Source organism: Candoia aspera, chromosome 1 (genome assembly GCF_035149785.1).
Source record: "Candoia aspera isolate rCanAsp1 chromosome 1, rCanAsp1.hap2, whole genome shotgun sequence".
NCBI lineage: Eukaryota > Metazoa > Chordata > Lepidosauria > Squamata > Boidae > Candoia > Candoia aspera.
This window is the reverse complement of record NC_086153.1, coordinates 293,244,917-293,266,695: the sequence shown is the minus strand read 5'-3', so window position 1 is coordinate 293,266,695 and position 21,779 is coordinate 293,244,917. Positions and strand designations below refer to the sequence as shown.

At 42.9% G+C, this 21,779-nt stretch overlaps 1 protein-coding gene across 1 annotated transcript in view; it reads right to left on the bottom strand.

Moving 5' to 3' along the window:
- PAX9 (paired box 9) overlaps positions 1-21,779 on the bottom strand; it is a 50,439-nt gene that overhangs the window by 13,559 nt on the left and 15,101 nt on the right. Inside the window, exons 5-7 of the mRNA XM_063288896.1 lie at positions 21,077-21,703; positions 18,913-18,915; positions 14,383-14,525 (exon numbers count right to left, since the gene is read on the bottom strand). Coding sequence (XP_063144966.1) covers positions 14,383-14,525; positions 18,913-18,915; positions 21,077-21,703 — 773 coding nt within the window. The remainder of the gene's footprint in view (positions 1-14,382; positions 14,526-18,912; positions 18,916-21,076; positions 21,704-21,779) is intronic.

Sequence of the window (21,779 nt, the reverse complement as noted above, 5' to 3'; positions counted from 1 at the left end):
TCAAATTAATTCAATTTGATTGACACTGTTACTTTCTAGGTACCTACTAATGCAGGGTTTCTCAACCTTGGCAACTTTAAGACATGTGGACTTCAACTCCCAGAATTCCCCAGCCAGTGCTATGGTGGTCATATCATAAAGACATCTGCTACTAAAAATAGTGTCAGTAGATGTGATTGACCCACACTGACAATGACCCCTTTTCAAAAATATTTCACAAACAGGAAGATACAAGTAGCGCCTATTCACAAGTATGAAGTGCCCTCCTAGAGAGTTAGTCAATGAGAACCAAATCATAGCCTCTATTAGGAACCAGTTAAGAGAAAGTGTTGCAAAAAAACAGGGTGATAATTTGGAATCCCCAAGGAAATTAAGACTTAATTATCTCCATTGTACAAATATAACTCTCTCGTTTAGTTTTGTTTAAACAATTAGATGGGGTCCCTTGTGTCTATGTATGCATAAGTATGTGGACAAAGCTATGGGATCTTTCTGTAACAAAATTATCTCTGAGATTTGTCCCCATGTTATTAGAAGGCCATTCACTTCATTTCCCCTATAGTCAGCTTTCCTAATACCTAAAAAGGTAATTGTGTAATATGTACCTCAAGAGACTTTCATAAGCCAGTTATGCCCTTATTCGAGTAATTAGGAACTATGGCTGTACATGATTCAAAATGATCTGGAAATAATATTTCAGTCCTTACATGAGCACAGCATGTCTCTGCTATTCATTAAAGCAGCCTGATTTTTTTTCCAAGCTTCTGCCTGGACCTGAATAAAGATACCATAACTCTAAGATTTTCATTTTAATACATAGATTCCTTAAAGCAGCAGCATCTCTTTTTTCCATGTGCATGAAACTTTTTCCTAAATCAGTCATATGAGTCCAGGCAAACAGTAAAACCAAAGAAGTAACACATTACTAATAGAATGACAGTCTTTTTGTGAGTTAATGTAATGTAAGGTAACCTTGGGCCAGTCACTCTCTCTCAGCCCAACTCACCTCACAGGGTTGTTGTTATGGGGAAAATAGGAGGTGGAAGGAACAGTAGGTATGTTTGCCACCTTGAGTTATTTATAAAAATAATAAAGGCAGCATTAAAAAAACCTAAAAATAAATTAATAAATAAAATAAGTTTGTAAAATATGAAGTGACAGAGTTGCCTGTAACCACTCTATCATTTAGCAGTCTAGTTTCTAGTTAATACTTATTTCTTTCAAGGACTTAAACAAATGTCGAGAATAATCATATCCTATTTGAGAACCTGATTAGAAATCCAGATAATCAATATCACTTCACTACTTTCGTCATGATACCAAGCCGTGACTTAATAACTTTTAAGATGTGTAATTCATAATTTACAATCTGAGAAGTTATCATTTTTACCTGGATCCTAGATCTCCCTGGAATGGAGGGAAGGACTTCTTCCATGGATTGCTTCTCTTCCATGAAGGGATTCCCCCCTCCCCCTCCCCCTGCTTCCCTATGTTGCCCAAATCTGCTCCAGGGGCTAGAGGATGCTCCAGAAGAGGAGATCAGATGGCACTGAGGAGTGAAGATGAAAAAGACAAGCAGTGGTCACCCCTCAACTCCCAGCAGAAATGTTCTGACCCAGGGATAAATCTCATCGCAAAGTTCTTTCTCTCTTTTGATGACACATCCCTGGTTGCCTTTACAGGGAACTGATGACCAGGCTATGAGCAGATGACGCTCAGTAGGAAAGATGGCCAGTGCCATCCACTCACCTCTTGGGCTTTCTCTCTTAGGTTCATCCAGAGGGAGGACCCTTGTCAGGTTCAGCATAGTGTTTGGGGCATAGAAGCAGCAGGAGGTCAGTAAGAAGCAGGTCGCACAACTAGGATTCAAATGGGGTTCAGTGCAGCTCACCTGGGAAGGAATCAGGTGTATGTGGTTGCATCAGCTCATCCCCCTCCATCCAGAACATACAACGAGCTTAACCGCATTATTGTTAGCTTCAGTCGGGGTTTTTTTTGACATGGAATAAACAAATTAGATTGAAGTATCCAATGTCAATTTAGGAGCAAAAAAAAAGGAAAGATGGTCATTCATTATATTAGACTTCATCAGGTCAGCTCCAGAAAGCTGGAAAAGAAAGAATTCTTATAGTTTATCCTGCACAAGCCATCATAGGTACCATATCAATTAAGGTTACATGTTTGAGGTTATTTGGTTTAAGTCCAAAGCAGTTAAATTATATACGACGTGCAGGAAAGCAGAAAGGGTTTTAAAAAAAAACAAGAAGGGTTTGTGGGTTTTGGGGTTTTGGGGTTGTTGGGTTTTTTGGGTTTTTTGTTTTTGTTGTTTTGTTTGTTTGTTTTTTGCCCTTTTGATAATCTGTGGGCTTCTGATGAGAATTCAGGACAAGGAAAATACATGTTTACATTGTGCAGAAATATGAATTTAGCATCAACAAAATATTCTAAGAATCACCAGCTCTTTAAAGTGAAACTATTTAAACTAAAGACAGCGTCATGCTTTATTTTATTGCATTTTTTTCTCTACAATTCTTTTGCTGTATGAATAATGATGCTAATTATAGAAAGTGCTAATTATAGAGTTGATGTTTGGGAACTAAGCATACAGGACTTGAAATAAATTGCCTCTGTGATGTTTCCTCTATTTCAATTCCTAAAGTATCACATAAGATTTAAGAGATCTTTAAGTGACTTAAGGCTGCTTTTCCAGCTCTTCTCTATCTTGTGCTTTCCCAGTCATGCATTGTGCCTTTTTAAATATTGCATATCGCTAATTCTGAAGGCCCCAACCACGGATGATTTATCTAGAGGGCCACAGTCCCTGTTTCTCATCAGTTCTGCAGGTCTACAGTTCAAATTTGTCCTTTTCTTCCACATTCTCCTACTGTCCACAGTACCTGAGAAGCTTTTAAGAAGACACTCTGACTTTCTTCTCTTTGAAGAAAAAGAAGTATATGGCTCTTAGGGTGTAGGTGAAAGCTGATCAACAAATGAGGAAGAGCACTGGATTAGAGTTGAATATTTTGTTCATTGGCTGTCACATTTCAGAAAACAAAGATTTTGTAATGACATAGCTAGCTTCTCTAGAGTCTTAGAGTTGGCTCTATGGCCACTCCTAGTGGCAAAAGTACAGCCACGCAGACAGAGATGGTCATCACATTATCATTTACAACCTGCACACCAAGCTACAAATTCAGTCTTCTGTGTTCAGAAGAAGTCTGGGATTACTTTGAAATAAATGCTGTTGAGATGGTCTAAGGGTTCAAACACTATTTTTAATATACGTACAGTATGGATGCATGAATGTAGGTATTATTTTAAAACTATTTGAAAGTTAGGGTTTGAAATGTCTCTAGGTGTTGCTTCTCATTAGATCATGGGTGAAAAAAGATGACTGCCACCCAGGGTTTATAGAAGCAGTACTGAAGATTATGTGGACAGTCACTTTTCTTTTCTTTTTTCTGAACAGCCCCTGAAAACCATATGATATAATCACATGCAGCGTTCAAAAACAATTTCTCAAAACACAGTCTCCTTAGTCTTGGAGAGGGCTTAAATAAAATTGCACCCACAAAATCATAGTCCACCTCATATTACAGTAAAAATTATTTTTAAAACCCTGTCTTGTCACACACCAAAGGAGTCAAAGCTATGCATTAATTAAATTCAAAAATAGTTCATTGACTATAAATCAGAGCTTATTCAAGAATTACAGATTGACTAATTTTACTTATATCACTCTCCAAAATTATTAGATGCTTTTAGACTATTAGATGTTAATGTCATTTCACTAGATGCAACTTCTTTGCATCACAATCCTTCAGGAAAGCTCTGAGCTGTCCTCATGGAATTTCCCCTTCGAGAGAGGAATAAAGAAAAAAAGCATGATGGCCAGTAATTCACTCAATAGTTGGCCATCTGCTGTTTTCTAGGATTCTTGTAGAGCAGCTGCTTTAGGTAGACTTTGGTCTGAACCAGTAAATCTTTAATTAAGTTCTTATACACATTTTGTCCTCTGGATTCCTTAGAAGAAATATTTATGCCTCAGAATGAAGTAAGATGATTGGGTGAGGATTCTAATTTTCTTTTTAAGAGGAAATCAAATAATGCTGGATGGCCTATCAATAGCCTATTTCTAGACACAGCAGTGAGAAGGGACTCATGCTTTTATTCAAATGCTTCATACCATTTTGGTTAGAAATATCAATTCTTTGCCTCTGACCTCACCGCTGCTGCCAGTTAGAGTAGACAATATTTAGTCTTACAAATGCTGTAAAGCAGCTTCCTACATTCCTAAGGCTGTAGAAGAGGGCACTACCAATCAACATGTATGTATTTGTTATATTCCCAGTGGAGAACTGAATCTAGCCAGAGGCCAAATCATCCCACAGGCATGTATGGCAGACCAGATCATGTTTCATTGTTTTCTGCTTGTATTGTTTTATTACATTTGGTTTTATATAACTGTTGTGAGCTGCCCAGAGTTGTGGCTTTAAGATGGGTGGCCATAAAAGTCTTTTAAATAAATAAAATAAATAGATGTAGAGAAGTGAAGCCCTACTCCTGCCCCAAAGCTCAGACCATCTTGAAGTTCCACCACTCAGAAAGAGGCTGCAAAAGATCATTCCCAGCCTCTAACTAAGGCATTCTCTGCTTGGACAGAGATTGGGAGAGATCATTCCTAGCTTACTTCTGAGCTGAGGCGGAATGGCATTCCTATAGGCAGAAAGAGAACAGGACAGATTGCTGTATTAGTGGAAACGTGGGGGAGGCAAGGGTTTCAAAGAGGTCTGCACCTAAACTTCCATAAGCCAGATATAAAAGATATCAATGCAGCCTCCACTCCATGGGCCAGATGTTCCCCTCTGCTGTAGAAGTCACCTATGCTATCTTCATGAAAGCTTCTAAACTATAAAAGCTAGCCTTCCCCAAGCTGAATGCCTTCCAGATGTTTACTTCAATTCAGCAATGATTCTGCCAGCTGGGAATCCACATATCTGGAGAACGCTCAGGTTGAGGAAGGTTGATGGAAGAAAGCAGAATTTATTTTTGCAGTCTTCTCAACTTCCTTAGAACTCCTGGTGGCTTCCCATCCAAGTATTAGCCAAGTCTGAACCTATTTAAATCTGGGGGGATCAGCCAAAGCTAGCTAGGTGCTGCCACCTGCTGGGACTGGAAATTCCACTTCCCATTCCAAGCATGGAGATAATCTTTGGGGAGGGATATGCCTGTTGTCACATCTATACAGACAGCAAAAGAAAAACAGCTCTACCTATGGATGCAAAGAAAGGAAGCCTGTGTTTGTAAACTTTGGGAAATAGGTTTTTCACATCAGAAAATTCTCATGCATGAAACAATTCCAGGACAACCTTCTGACATTAGAGAGAAAAAGCAAGTAACTTGTGCTTGAAACCACAGAAGGACATTTAGGATTCAAAAGGAAACTGTTCCTTTACGGTAAATGAAGTATGTTCTTATAGATATGGTAAGTTTAGCAGTGGCTAGGAAGAAAGATAACTAAATGGAGCCTCTAGTTCCAGGAGTAATCTACCACTCAGAACTATGGTGGGGGCACTACTGCTTTTATTCCTTGACTTGATGTGAACTTTCCAAAGACATATCAATGGTTAGAAAGAAAAGGTGGTGCTGGGTAGACCTTTGAGACAATTCCACAAAGCTTTCCATTGCAGCCTTAACCCATGGCTTGTTCAATTATGCAAAACACAGGGAACAAGCTCCACAATGCCGACTGTGTCTCCAGAAAGAACCAACTTAAAAATGTACTGAGAAGCTGAGTTTTCAGATAAATCAGCTTGTGAATCAACCACTTAAGGAAGCACAAATAATCCCAATGCAAAGACTTTAATCAGCAAGCAGCACGCCAGAGCAATGATGTATTTAAATATTATTTATCTTAGGCAAGAGCCTTTGTAATCATCCCACTAAATGCAGGGTTACAGTCCTTATATTTTTACATTGGTGACAATTTCATTGACCTGTGGCAACTGGTGTAAACTTAAAGAATATTCAAGTGGTGAATCTGTCCCACTAACTTCAGGTCAGCCTCTATTCTATGGAGGCAATTACAAAACCACGACTTCCTGAACAAAATTTGAGTAATCAGGTTTCATTCAGGAAACTCTGGAGATTAGGAAAACCCACAGGCAAAACACGTATTTGACTATAAGAAGGCAGGAAAAATGCCTATAACGTCTCTATATCACATTATCTGCTCTGTTCATTGAAAGGCAGGATATAAACTAATTAAAGAAATAATCAGTCAGGCCTAGTTACAATGTAGACAGACAATATGCAACCAAATTGTGCTGGTGAACCGGGACTATAAAGATTTTATTTTTCTATTGAGGCATATGAACACAGACTTAGCTGTCCTATTTTGATGGAAAGCGACAACCAAAACTGCCAGGATCTTTCACTGAGTAATTGTTTCCCTTTTGGCTGAATAACGAGTTCTTTAATTGTTTAAATTGACATACATTATCAGATGACCAAAACCTCAGTCTAGTGCTAGAGTTTTGTTTGTTCAGGATCCAGAAGGGTGAGAGAACTTACAGCAAAAAAGCTGTTGCTAAAGAAGAGACTGTCTTATATACTGCATATTTTTCACTGTCTGCCCAATATATAGTAGCTAGTTTAAAACAATGTTTTCTAAGAAGGCTAATTTTAGTTGATTGATCTATTGCAGCCTTCCCCAGCCTGGTGTTCTCCAGATGGGTTGGACTTCAAAGTCCATAATTCACAGCCAGTCTGGACACTGAGCATGCTGGCTGACAATTATAGATGTTGAAGTCCAAAACATCTGGAGGTCATCAGATGGGGGAAGGCTGTCCTGTTGCTTCAGTTAATTAAGACTTCCAGTCTTACAAATGGAAATCAGAATAATAAGCACCATTCATGATGCTGAAGAAGTTGCATTGCTTTCTGAAGGATTGTGATCAGTATCCTCTTAATACTGATGAACAAAGACATAAATCCTCACACAAGAGTAATTAAAATCATTCCTAATGTCTGCAGGGCATTGTTATTTTTTTCCCTGAAAGTACTTAATATTATTTAAAATTATTCATGGCTTGCCAATAAAAAGTATACTTTTAATTTACGAATTCTGTGGATGTGAATCCCACGTTTCCTATAAATAGACCTCGATATTCATTATCATCCCTTTTATACCTGTCAATCAGATGCAGCTAATCTCTTTCAGTAGCCTGGTGGGCAAGGATGCTCCAGCCTTAGAGTATTGCCTAAATGAAAACAGATAAAACCTACATAGAAAGGGATTTATGCATGGAATCCATCAAGAACTGACACATACAGTACCTGCAAGATGATAACATATGTGAATTGCTCCCCTTTCTCATTGAAATGACAAATGCAGATGTGGGGGGAGACTGGACTGCCTGCACTGGCAGTAATTATGTTTAACATTTTCTGTCACACCCTTTTTATAAGTACTTAGTTCAAAAGCAACAAAAACTCTTTGCTGTTCTCGATGCAGCAGACCAATACAGCTCGCCCTCTGGAAGTACTTATTCCAGCCATTCCTAACCTCAGTCTTATGTCAGCAGAGACGGAACAGTCTTCCTAACTAAGGCCACTGAGCATGGCTGAGCTGGCACTTGAAAACTGCCTATGTTACACCCCCAACAATTAATGCACATCCAAATGTTTGAATGCACACAGCTGGAATGCTGGAATGACTTGACCCCTTGCAATCCATAGAAGCAAGGGAGCTCAGCCCAGCACCAACATCAGCTGGATGTGCTGCACCACCGGGTTTTTGCTATCAGAGAATGGAGGAAAGAAAATCTTTTCTCAGTGAGGCTTCTTCTCTTACTAACTGCAGAGAACTGTACTGACTGCAGCAGGATGCAGATACAATAAATAAACAAACCCTGCAATCCTATACATATTTATTCAGAAATGAATGCCATGAACTGCAGTGGGGCTTAAATGTATAGAACTGGGATGTTCCAACAGCATTATTCCCCTGCTGAGATTAAGACAAATAAAGGTGCATTTTTTAGACAATGGCAACAACCAATGCTGAAACTGAATCCTTTTTTGCAATTTAACTCAGAGTTGAGTTATTGGGTTTATTGGGTTGAGTAAGGAACTGACATTCATACAAAGGTGAGAATTCAAACTATGGTCTGTGTTACTTTATACATCAACAAATGTATAGGAAGAAATATGCAAGAAGAACTTGCATACTTCCTAACATATGTACTAGAAAAACTGTTAGAACTTTTTTTAGTGGCTTGATCCTAATTAAGTTAAAAGTGCAATTTTCTCCCACTACTATCCCATATTGATGGAGGGAGGGAATTAGGACAGTGTAGAGAGGCCTCCATGTTTTGGTGGGTGGAAAGGTGCTAGAAAGACTCAAAACTGTTCTGTGGGCAGTAATGAGGAGTGAATTAGGGAATCAATCAAATTCAATGTTGTTAAAAAGGGTTAACTTAAGAATTACACTGAAGATGGCTTAAAAATAAAGGGTCATGCCAATAGTCTAAAATGCTGGCTCGGTCTGTAACAAGCCCTAAAGGCTGGGGCTGAGGACCAAGGTTATTCCCAAAGTCCTGCCTTCTCCAATCCGTGTTCTCCAGACATGTTGGATTATAACACTCATAATCAGTCTGGGAGTTACGGATACTGCAACTAAATAGATCATGAAAACATGCAGACTGCAGAGGATTGGACTCAATGATCTTTGTGGTCCCTTCCAACTGCACAATTATTTGATTCTACAGTATATCTGAAAGTCATCCACTGCACAAGGCTCAAGTGGGCATATAGATGTGTTGGATGTTGCTGTATAAGTACAGTGTTTCAACACATCACTTCATAAATGAGATTTTATTAATGAAAGTTGAGATGGCAATGTAGACTTAGTTTCACTAAAAATAAAGGGTCCAACTTCCAAGAAATAAACCATAGTATTAAAAGTATAATTGTAACATAATTTTAATTTATATATTTGACATAAAATATCTTCTGTTAAAAGTTTTAAAGGTGGCAGCTTATCTGGAAAAGTCCATATATAGTCCTTCCTTCCATATAGGCCATATATAGTTTACTTTGCAGAAAATAAACGAAGGTGCTCCGAATATTTGTCATCAGATTAACAAAACAAAAGGCATGTTTGCTTTCAATGCTGCATGATAACATATTGGCACTGAAACCTTTTTTTTTAACATGGGACTAAGACTGGCTTCAGTAAGTTTTGGTTAAACTTGTAATCAAATGTTTGACTTTATTTTTATTTATTTATTTATCAAATCTTTATCACCGCCCATCTCCCCCACACAGGGGACCCTGGGCGGTTCACAATAAAAACAATTTAAAATTTCAATAAAATCATAAATACTACCAACAATATTTTAAAAATAAATTTAATTTGGCTTTATAAATCCATTTTTAACATTTTGACCTATTTCTCCAGAGATACAAAATATCTGAGAAATAAATCCACCAAAAATTAATAGCAGATTATTTTCTCAACACAAGTGTATATGTCCCATAGAAAAGTAGGCATGGGAACAGTGCAATTTGTATATCCCTTGATATACCTGAAGATAATTGGTATGTAAAAAGATCAGATCATTTTTTGAATCTGAAATGATGCATGCCTCTGCCCAGGGAGGAAATACAAGTCAGCACTCTGGAATATGAGTGAGTCTCCTGAAACCCTGCTTTTCCTTAGCCCATACTCACAGATCACTTCGATGGCTCACATACATTGGATATTTCAGGAAAAGAGATTTAAGAAAATTGTTAGGCATATTTAATGGCACCATAATTCTAAAAAGCACCATTGCATCTTGCAATGGAATAAAAATATATAAGTACACAAAGAAAGATGTCTGCAGGGTATGGTAAAAAAACAGAAGTCACAATGGTGGCTACAATAGTGCTTCACCCTTTTTTCTTTTTTTGTACAAATGACTATACTCTGTGACATGAACAAGACAAACCGCCCAGAGTCCCCCGATGGGCGGGGACAAATTTAATAAAGAAATAAACAAACAAACAATGGAGGTCCTAAGGACACTTGGTACCTTGTGAGATGGCTAAGCCTTTATCTCCACAGGTCTCCATTCAAACATGCTAGTTATGCATCTTAAACTACCAGTGATATCAATGGGAATGTGAAGTAGGGGCTTAAAAGTACCATCGTGTATATGTTTTCCCCAAAATATGCCCCACTGTGTTTGTTTGGGATGTTTGCTAAGGGGTGCTTGCCCATATAGGATTGTAGCCTCAACATATTCACCAGACCTATTCTTTCACATCGGAGTCTTGGTACCCCTTCGTTAGAAAGGGAGCTTCCCACGGCACAGGGGTAGATGTTTGAATAAGCTAGTATAAGAAATGGCAGCATCTCCCTCCCATTTCAACCAACTGTACTGTTTCCATTGGCTGATGCCTAAGGATCGTCATGTCATTTGGCCTAACAGTGGAATGGAATGAGGGAAGAACATTTTCCCTCTCTCTTTATAACAAAAGAACAGAATAAAATTTACTCCATTTGCTACAGGGAAAGCAGGAACATTGCTAATAAAAGATTGACAAAAGGCAGGAGAAGCAAAGTTATCTGCCAGTGATGGATTTTTATGACTTTGGGAGTACCATAGGCTCTGCCATTGAAAGACTTCCTAAACACACCAATGTCCAATAGAGCTGTCTCTGGAGCACACTCCCTTAACTATGCAACCTGCTCCTAAAAGCCAGATGCCAGGGTAGGAACTGACTCTGCTGTAGACCAAATATATTTGCAGCACCATCATTCCACTACAGTGCAGTAAAATGAGCAGAAGCAGCTTCCAAATACAGCAGACATTTGAGGTAAGTGAAATCATTCACATTAAGACCTCACAAAAGGTGTGACCAAAAGAAACATAGGGAAAACAGACCATCTTAGAAGGATGGGGTGGGGTGGGGGTAGAACAGAGAGGATGGAGAAAGTACACAGCAGCATGCTGTACCCTTTTCTACTCCCAAAGCTCCTTCAGAGTGAAGAGGACCAAAAAATTCACCCTGGGTTTTTCTGCTCATTTTGCCTTTGGATTGGGGGTTGGAGGAATTTTAAAGGGCAAAATTGAGCATACTAGAACTTTAAGGGACCATTTCATTTGTCAAACCTCTCTCCACCCCTACCACCCAAACAAGGCCTACTTTGGATAACTAGCCCAGCCTGCTTTGGAGGAGTGATGCTCAAGATGAACAGGAAAAACCTCATTTAAATCTTTAGGACCAGAGGAACTTCATTTTAGAGTATGGAAGAAACTAGCTGATGATCTGGCTAAATCTTTCTATATGATATTTGAAAAACATTGGAGACCTAATGAGGTGCCAGATAATTAAAGGATAGCAAATGTTATTCCTATCTTCAAAAAGAAAAAAAAGGAAGGTCTATCAAACTACAGACCATTCTGACACCAATCTTAAGAGCCTGCAGAGCAGATCATAAAGAGATCTGTATCCAGCTTGAGAAAAAAGGTGATAATTATGAGAAGTCTGCATGGATTTTTCAAGAACAAATCTTGCCAACTAATCCAATCTTTTGATTGGGCAACCTCTGTGATGGATTGTGGGAATGCTGTAGACATTATATATCTTGATTCAGGAAACATTTGACAAATTAATCCACAACATGCTGATTAGCAAGATATTTAAGTATGGCTGGATGGCATGACAATTAATGGATACACTGCTAGCTTTAAAATTGGATTCTACATGTGCTGATCAAATTAAAGAGAAATGTCAAGTAGTGAGTAACAAGTTCTAGGTCTTTCACTCTTCAATATTTCCATTAATTTCCATAATGACACAGTGAGAACGTTTATCAAATCTACAGAGAATACAACATTGGACTGGCTATTGAATACCTTAGAAGACAGAAATAAAATTCAAAACAGAATTGAGAGGTGGGCAAACTGGGCTGCAAGTAACAGAATTTAAGAGATAAGTGTGAAGTTCTTAACTTAGGAAGCAAATATCAAATGCACAGGTATAAGATGAAAGATGCCTAACTTTGCAATAGTACTTGTGTCTAACATCTTAGAACAGTAGTTGATCACAAACTGAATATGAGTCAGCAGTATGACATAGCTGCAAAGAAGGCCAACACCATTTAAGGCTGTATCAACATAAATATAATTTCTAAATCATAGGAAGCAATTGTTCCATTCTCTTCTGCTCTGCTTAGACCTCACCTCTAGTACTGTGCCCGGTTTTATGCACCATATTTTAAGAACATTCAGAGAAATTGGAATAAGTTCATATAGCGTAATGAAGGTGATCAGGGGGGTAGAAATGGAGCCCTCTGAAGAACAGAACTTAATACGTTTACCCTTCAAAAAAGACAACTGAAAGGGATAGGATAGCATTCTTTAACTACAGTATCTGAAACAATGTCACATAGAAGCAGCCCAGGACCTGTTCTCTTTTATTCCAGTATACAGGACACTGAATATTTAAGTTACAAGAAGGCAGATTCCAACTGAATGGTACCAGCACCCCCACCCCCCACCCCAAAATCAAGAGCAGACCTGTGGTGGAATCAATTACCCAGGGAGGCGGTGAGCTCCCCTTTACTGAACTAAAACAGAAGGTAAGCAGCCATCTGTATAGATGGCTTAATCTGGATTCCTGCCCTGAGCAGGCATTTGGGTCAGGTGGCCTAAACAGACTCTTCAATGAGTCCCTGAATGTGTTGGGTGAGGCCCTGTGCAGGCCCCCCAATTGACAGGCCTTAGGTATCCCTGGAAAAGCAGCTGCCTGGCAAACAAATGGTGGAGCGCAGTAGAATAGAATTCTGGTCACAGGGTCCATCTAGCCAGAGATCTAAGGAGCCGACCCATTTCAGGTCTGATCTCCCTTGCCCTGGGTTTCCTATTCAGGAAACATATCCTTCCAGCACTCTCCTCTCAGCTGAAGGTCTCAGAACAGCTTCACTCTCATGTTTGAGCAGCTTGGAAGTGCCGGGTAGAGGCACAGGGCCGCCTTTTCGCTGCCGAAGGAGATCAGTACCCTGAGATCTGACCCCCTCCAAAGTGTCATTGCAAGGATGAGCTGGTATCCCTGGTGAGCCATTCCTTTGTCAGTAGGAACAAAAAGCCATTTGGCAGCAGCTTCAGCCCAACACCAGCAAGGATCATGCTTAATTACTGTATGTGGGGATAGTCCCTCCACTTGCCCGGATATCTCATCCTGGGTTAATTCTTTGAAGCCAACCCAGTCATGCATGTACCCAAGCATTCTAATGAACAGAGAAAGCCGCTTCGCCAGCAACATTCCATTCATTGTCACTTGCCCTAAATGGCAGAGGAAGAACCACAAGTGCGCAGCCATGACCTCCTGTGCGTTTCCTCTGATTTCAGCCCCTAATACGTTTAGATAAGCTGCAGGCTTGGAATATGTATCTTGGAAAGTAAGTCCCAGGGAGCTGAGGAGACCTATCCCCAGATAACTGCTATATAGGCTTACCTGGGAGTAGAAACAGAGACAGAGTTCCTAAAACACACCAAGCTATGGTCAACTGAACTTTGACTTATTGAATTAAATCACATTTTAGTTTGCACAACTAATCATCACATCACAAAATAGCCAACCACAGTTTAGCCAGTGTGTTGTGCAAATGCAGTGAATGACATAATTCTGAGCAAACTGCACTGCAAGCATGGATTAGAGCCAGGACCAAATAATCTAGTTAAACTCTTGTTCCTTAGCAGAAATGGGTTAAAAACACAGGTCTGATGAAAAACATCTGAAAAACCAGAGACTTGTTAAAGCACCTTGTGTTTGGCAATGTGGGGCTGCTGCTCCAAAGAAGGGCAGATGAAGGTGTGGGGAGGGGGAAAGAGCAACCCATGAAATCCCACTACAGAACAAACAGGCGGACCCTTTTAGCTTTACTGGCTGCATTCACACAACATGCTTAACCCTATTCTCGAATTTTCCGGGTTCACACAACTTCCCAAGCCCCGTCACCCAGTGACCCTACCAATGTTAATGCCGACTAAACTTGTCATATTGAAGGAAGGTGCCTGCTAGGTCTTTACCCGATTGCCTTAAGCACTGTGTGTGAACACAATCACTGTATTTCAGTGGCCTAGGGCGTGACTTGGGGAGCTCATCCAGGGCCAGAATCGATCAACGGAAGCTCTGGTTTGAACTCTACACACACACGTCTCTCAGCCAGGTAGGTGGCTAAATGCGACGCTTCTACTCGAATGCAAGCTCCTCCAGGCAAGCCTCTGAAGCAGGCGTGCGATCCCCCTCCCCTTTCCACGAGTCCCCCCACCCCTTCTGGCCCCGCCCAGGGCGCGCACCCCCGTCCTCCCCGCAGGCGCCCCTTACCTGGCTGTACTTGGTCTCGTGCTCCAGGGAGCCTTTGTCCAGCCCGTTCACAGCAACGTGCTGGGCCGTGGCCGCGAAGCCGCTTCTGCTCAGGCTGCTCCACTCTTCCACCTTGGGGCTGTGATAGGGCGAGCTGTCACTCACTGCGGGCAAACACACGACAAAGCGGAGTGAGGAGCGCAGCTTTCCTCTCCCACCCGAGCCGCTCCGAGGAGAGCCACCTCCTGGAGCGAAACTGTGGGACACCGACGCGCGGAGACGAGTTTCGCCCTTGGAATAAGGACGGGCGCCCCGCGAGTCGGACTCCTGGCCTTGCCCGGCAAAGATCCCCCGAGGGAGGGAGCCTGGCAGCCAGTCCGCCCCGCGTTTCCTTCGAAGGAAATGCATTTCGAAGCCGACCCTTCGGCCTGGCGGCTTCTCTCGCGATCCCACTTGCTTGATCCTTGGGATCAATGGGATTTACTTCTGAGGCCTCCGGAGGTGTGCGCGGCGGCGCGAGAGGGGGCTGGGGCTGTTCAGGGACGGCACTAAAAAAAAAAAATCTGGTGGGGGAGGGAGACGCAGGCGGCTAAGGATATTTTTGCCTGGGCGAATTAGACTTCTTTAAATAAATAAAAGCAGAGGAGACTTCCGTTTGCCTTCGGAACGCCACTCCTCCTTCCTAAAATCCTGTTCCAGGTGGGATACTGCGAAACTAATTGAAACAATGCAACGGGGAAAAGAGTTTTGGAAAGTCACGAATAAGTCAATAGTTTGGAAGGATCTGCAACCACATCCACACGTGCAAACTGACTCTAATGCTTCCTTTGAAGTAAATCTGCGGTTCAACAAAAGACACTCCCAGAGAATCCGGCCATTTCCTCACTAGTGATTTATAGCGGCACTCACGCTGTCTCCATTATTGTTATACCGAAATAGCGATGGTTAAATTGCGCCATAAGTCTTCAGAAATTACTAGTGGGAAATGAAGGAAAAGGAAATTTGGAATGGCTATTGAATTGGACGGCGAAAGCCCATTTTCGTCAAAAGTGAGTCCTATTGATTTCCGTGAAGCTGTCTGTGGAGTAAATAAACCCGTCAGAGTAAGATTATAGCTTCGGTGGGATCTGTTTCATTACAGTAGCGGTTACTTAGATATAATAGTTTTGGTCGTGACCTTAAGTACCTCGGATCTCAATCTTCTGAAGTGGTTAGAACTACAGAAAGGATATCCTTCAAAGCAAATCGGCTTACTTAATTTTAAAGTTATGAAGGTGCCGATTCCACTCAGAATTTTAAAAATATGCAATTGGTAAACCCAGTTAGGTAAAAAAGTAACATCTTGAACAGAGTAAAAGAAAACAGCAGTAAGCAAGGCAGTTCTGGAGTCTGCCACCTTAGGGGACAGGGGCCAGCCGGGTGACTGAGACGTCCCTAAGGCAATTCGAAGTAGACAAAGATTGCTATTTCCAAGGACAGCAGTAACATTTTCCCTTCTTCCACAAATTAAATGAGGGGGTGTCTGCGCGTGTGTGAGAGAGACAAGGAGCGACATTCTGAACAGCAGCGCCCACTCCGATCTCCATTCCCTCCCTGAACTCTAACTAGACCCCTTCCTTCCAAAAGAAAATATTTTGTGCTGCGGGAGGAGGCTGGCGGGGGGCTGAGGATGTTGCTTGGAAGATCTCAGGGGTTCGGTAAAAGTCAAGGAAATTCCGCCAGCCTGCACGCCCCTCCCCCGGCCCCCCAAGCTAAAAGGCGGTCTCTGAGGGTGAAATTCTGTGCTCCCGTTTACGCCCGTAAACCCCGACTTCAGCGATCGAGCTTCATCCTTCTCACCCCAGGACTCCGGGTAAGTCATCCCTAACGCTGGAAAAATAAGAAGCTCCATTCAATCCATAGGGCCACTTCCAGTAGGTCTCCTAGGGGTTTCAATTCCCCCCTTTATACAAATCCTTCATTTTCCGCTTTTCCTTGAAACCTAAGGAAGCTTTAAAACCGTGCTAATGCTCCCGGATGGGAATTTGATCATGGCTGCGTAAAAAAAAAAAATGACTTGCTTGTTCTTAAACGTACCCATGTTTTAAAACAATTAAAATCTCCTCCAGTCGCTTAGTCTTGGGTACGTGGCTGGGGCGGGGGGAGGCATGTAGTGTCTCATTAGCTTGGTGGACTGAAGCTGGACTGGCCTGCTTTCTCTCTTATGCAGAAAATTCAGGTGAACTTAATTCTTGCCCAGAGAAACTAAACTTGATTCAGTTTAATTCCTAAGTCCGACCCACCCGCCACCTGGGCTTAATCATGTAACTGCTCTCTGTATATGTGTACGATTCCCACTTCCTTCAATGGAAGGGACAGGAAGTTATTTTCCCGTAATATAGTTTACCCTCCTGCTGAGGATGCATTATGGTCATGCCCGTTTTTTATTTACAAGGCCTCCAAAGCTACCAGGTAGGAGCAGGAGAGTTGGGGAGGTTCTTCAGGTGTTCCTCTGCAGGGATCAACTAGATTCTCTAAATACCTCATCCTATTAATAAAGCAATTCGGGGAGAATATCCCAGGGAAACATATCTATCTCCTTAATACCCTTACAGAGACTGCGGTTTCACGCCTGGGTTGACTTTCCAGTTCAGTTCAAGTGAGTTTAGGAGGCCCACCTGGCATAGGTGGAGGGAAGGTTTAGGCTGCAGCAGGGTTGAATTTACAGCATCCAAAGGAAGAGTGGAAATCTACAGAGAGTTTGCAACAACTCGAGCCTAATCACGTTATGCGCGGAAATTAAGTTTATTGAGGATAATCCTAAAAAACTAAAAGAAAAGAGCTGGCATGCCGCCTGCCACGCAGTTTCCAACGTCTCTGTTTCTTCAACCACTTCCCACTTATTTCATCCTAGCACGAAAGAAGGAAACGGCGACAGGATCAAAAACTCGAATGCTGTTGAAAACGGCCCTCCTCCTCTGGCGCTGCCAACCAGTGGGCACTTCTCCTGACTACTGGCATCATTATTTCTCAAGTCGATTTAAGGGAATATTAAAAGATGGGAAGACAACAGATACATCCTTTTAGAAATTAAAAAAAAATTCTTGAGGGTGGGGGAGTTGAAATGTAGGAAAGACTTCTGTCTTTGAAGACGTTCTGGGACTTGATTCTCACTCTGAAACTATTTCTCTGGCTATATGTGCGTGTGTATATATGCACATACAAATGCAGACTATACACACGCGCACACTGACACATACATACATTCCCGCGCGCTCACTAAGGTGATCTATCTTCCAAATGTAGTCATGAAACGCTACTCTTTCACGATTAGGAAGCGAGGTTCCGTTGAAACCAACGGGCTGAGTTCCAGGTAGGGGCCGGCAGTGGCGAGAGGAAGGAAGATCCTCTGGTTTTCAGCCGACCCGCGCTGCCCGGTGGCCTCCCGCGATCCTTCACTCGGCGGGACCCAGAAGGCTGCGCAGCCCAGGACAGTGGGCCTAAGCAAACAGCAAAGCCTTGACTGGGTCCCCAGCAGTGGGATCGAGCTGTGGGGAACCGGGCGGAGAGGCAGGCGAAGGCGGCGCGGGCGGGCTTCAGAAGGCCTGCAGGCAACGCCAACGAATCTCTGCGCTGGAGTGACACCGGAGCCGGGACAGCCGCGCTTCTCCGTCTGTCCGCAGCCGAGCACTGTGGCAAGCACAGGCCGGAGGCTGCCTGCGAGAAGCGACCCGCCTCTGGCGACCTCCCATCCCCAGGAACAAGGCTTCCTTTCCGCGGCAGCAAGGTCAGCTTAGCCTATAAATCAAAGGCGAACAGCCTCGGGCCAAGCTTCGCGAAGGAGAGGCGGGGGAGCGGGGGGCTCAGAGACAAACCCGCTGCCCCCCCCCCCCGTTCGCTGGCCTCCTACCCAGAGAGGTGGCCTCGGCCCCGGGGGGCGTTAATAAACACGGAAATCAGGCCAGCTCGCGCTGCTTCTCCGGCCGCCCACACAGCTCCCCCCCTCGCCCTCTGTGCTCAACGATCCTCGCAGATGTTCTCGCCACGCCGGGCCAAGAGGCAGCGAACGCCTGGAAGCAGCGCCCTGGGAAGGAGATCCATGTCGCCCGCGGCATTTTAATGGGAAACTCAGTTAGTAAAGAAGGTGAACGGGGTTTGAAACCGGACGCTTCTTTCATTAGCAATAACAGTGCATGTGTATAGCACACGCTTAATGTTATTGTTTATGTGAGCACCCCACAAATGTGCACACACCGCTCCGTCTCTCGCACGAACTTGAACAGTTGCAAGCCAGCCTTTAATGAAAATGGACAGCTGTCTGTCCTATCTCGCCTGCTTTTACATTTTCTGAACTTAACTCGGTTCAGATCTATGGGACTGTGAAGTCGAGGCCCCGAACACGAGCTTCCGTGCAAATTGCACTTCGCTCGCCGTTCCGGGCGATCCCGCTCGCCGTTCCAACTGCCCGCCTGGAATTCGGCAGCGAAGTCGGGAGAGGCGAGCGGAGCAGAGCGACAGGCCTCGGAAGGGGCTAAACGCTAGTTAAACACGGGCAGTTTCAGTTTTCTGGACCACCTCTTCGGAGGACAACAAAGTGAAGCAGGAGAACGAAAGCAATTAGGTGACATTTGAACTTCCTGTCTGAGCAAATTTGGCCTGATTGCGAGAACTTGAGAAAGACTTGCCTGAATTCCGAGGAGGTGCCTTTGCCGTAGAAGCTCTGACTTGAGAGCAAATATCAGCACAAAGGCCTGCCGGAGAAAAAGTAAATATACCTGATTGGGGATTATGTGGGTGTTGCTTAGGTATGCTGATGTATTCTAGTAGCCAAAGCGTTTGGCCAGGAAAAGGTGAGTTATGTTTGTTCATCACTGAAATAAATTGTGTGCTTTTCTGATACATACATATTAATTGTGTATGTGTGTATTTACATATGTGTATGTGTATATATACATACGCACGCACACATGCATGCATGCCTGGGAAGGCACCACTTCACCTAAGAGACAAAGTTATATGAAATTCACAGAAGCTCCTAACACCATAAAATTGTTAGTGTTAAATATGCCATAGGATTCTTTAATGTTTAAGAGGTTGATATATAATTGATATTATTACTAGCTACTTCTCTTTATCATAAATACAAGGACACAGTAAGGCAGGAAGTTGCTCTTTTCCCAACCCATTCAGCAATTATCTTTCTAGCCATACTGATCAACCTAGATGCAGTAGCAAATATGGGATACACGCAGGCTAATCTACAAATGAGATGCATCAGCAACACTGTTTACACAGATGTTAAGTCCAGTCAAGATCAACAGAACTGATTCACAGGAAAATGTGCCAAGTATTGGAACCTGGATTTTAGAGGAGTTGATTGTATTTCAAAATGTGAGTAAATGCATGTAAATAAATCTGAAAGCTTCTTGTGCATGTCTCTCTCTGTGTGCTGTTATCTACATTTGCTTCTTGAATTTAATGTTAATTAGCTCAATTAATTTGTAGAATTATACAAGTGTGCTTATATATTTCCTAGATTTGTATGTGCATGTGTGTGTGTGTAAGGATATTCTTCCTTCCATTTTTAATATATGTCTTTCTCATCAGTGATATGTTCATCTGATGGAGATCACACAGGGGCTTCACTTTAAATGAGTCCACACAAACTGTTTCTGAAGCAAGACTCATATAGCTGCTCCCCAAACTGATAAAAGAGAGTGAGTGCACATGTTCTAAATATATCCAACATTTTGGTTTGAACTATCATATAAAGTAATCTATTTCGATTTTCTTATCATATGTGCTTCCAAAGTAATGGAATAAAATATTTTTATTGAGAGGAAAGTTTGTATTTTTTTTCAGTTTCATTTATATCTCCTTTATTATTAAATATTTAACTTCTCAGAGTGAAACCTATTTGGGGTGACTTATAGTTCAATCATGAAATTCCATAGGGCTCACTTCCAGGTAAGAATGCCTGTGCAAACAAAGCCCTAGCCGCCAGAAAATTCAGTCAAACATCTTTACTAAAATGAACCAAATGCTTAGAATTTAAGGCAAGTTTTCCACATCATGGGGGTCAATGGCTATTAGCCTTGATGGCCGTGTGACTGCCTCTGAAGGCCATCTGCTGGAAGACTGGTGGGCTTCCTTGTGCAGTTGCTGGACTAGATGGGCCAGGGGTTTGATCCAGCAGGACTCTGCGTATGTTCTTAGGATCCCTTTAAAAGGGAAGATCCTGCAGCTAAGTGAAAAATACCACTGGGTCAGAGGGAGAGGAAATTTACTTAGAACCAAGTTACACCTAGGCCATTTCTACCTGGGTGATTTATAGCATTTGCGGCATCATGCGACACTGCTCATGAAGACAGGCTTTATATCACCAAAAGAGTTGGGTAATGCTACAAGATGCTGTAAACTACCAGTGTGGAAATGGGTTGAGTACAGCAACGCTTCCCTCAGAGCCCATCTGTTAAAGACCAGGGAGCCAGGTCTCTAGGGTTTTTGATGATCCTTGTCAAAGGCAAATTCATGTTCTTTTGTGAATCTCTTTCCCTTTTGATGAAAATACACTAGACGGTTTCTGAAGCAACAGAAGTGCCCAGTCAGTGAAGAAGCCAATGGGAATCCCATTCCCCCCCAACCCACCCAACAGGCCGTAGATCCTCTGGAGGGGGTGGGCTTCGTATATTTGGTTGACCAATCCTGTCCTTAGCTGGAAATCTTATCCTCTTACCTTGATCGGTTATGGACCTAATTCCCAAGATGTCAGTGACGGAGTGGGAGGAGGGCCAGGTCCGAGGCATATGGACGGTGCTGTGGATGGTCGGCACGCCAGGTGGGCTGGGGACCTTGGCACCTGCTGCAGCTATGGGGCTGGGATAAGAGTAGATGTGGTTGTAAGGCAGGGCCGGCTGGGGAGCTGCCTGGTGCTGCTTGTAAGGCTCGTAGTGATTCTGCTGAGAAAGGTTCCCAATCTTGTTGCGCAGAATCCGGCTAATGGAACTGACAGAGGGCACGTTGTACTTGTCGCACACGCCGTCGGCCAGCAGCCGGTCCCGAATCTCCCAAGCAAAAATGCCAGGATCCCTTTGCTTGTAAGTCCGGATGTGCTTCACCACTGTCGGCGTGGTGACACGCGGCTTGCTACCTCCGATGGCCCCGGGTAAGATGGAGCCGGTCTCATTGTAGCGCGCCAGGATCTTGCTGACACACCCATGGGAGACGCGCAGCTGCCGGCTGATGTCGCATGGTCGGATGCCCAGCTGAGCTAGTTCCACAATCCGAAGCCGGATGGCGTTGGGCAAGGGGCGGCCGTTGACGAAGACTCCGCCAAGCTGGTTGACCTCCCCGAAGGCTGGCTCTGCAAACAAAGAGAAGCAGTCCACGTTGGAAGAGGCACCCGGAGCCTGGTGAGGCTGAGCCGGACACAGTCACCC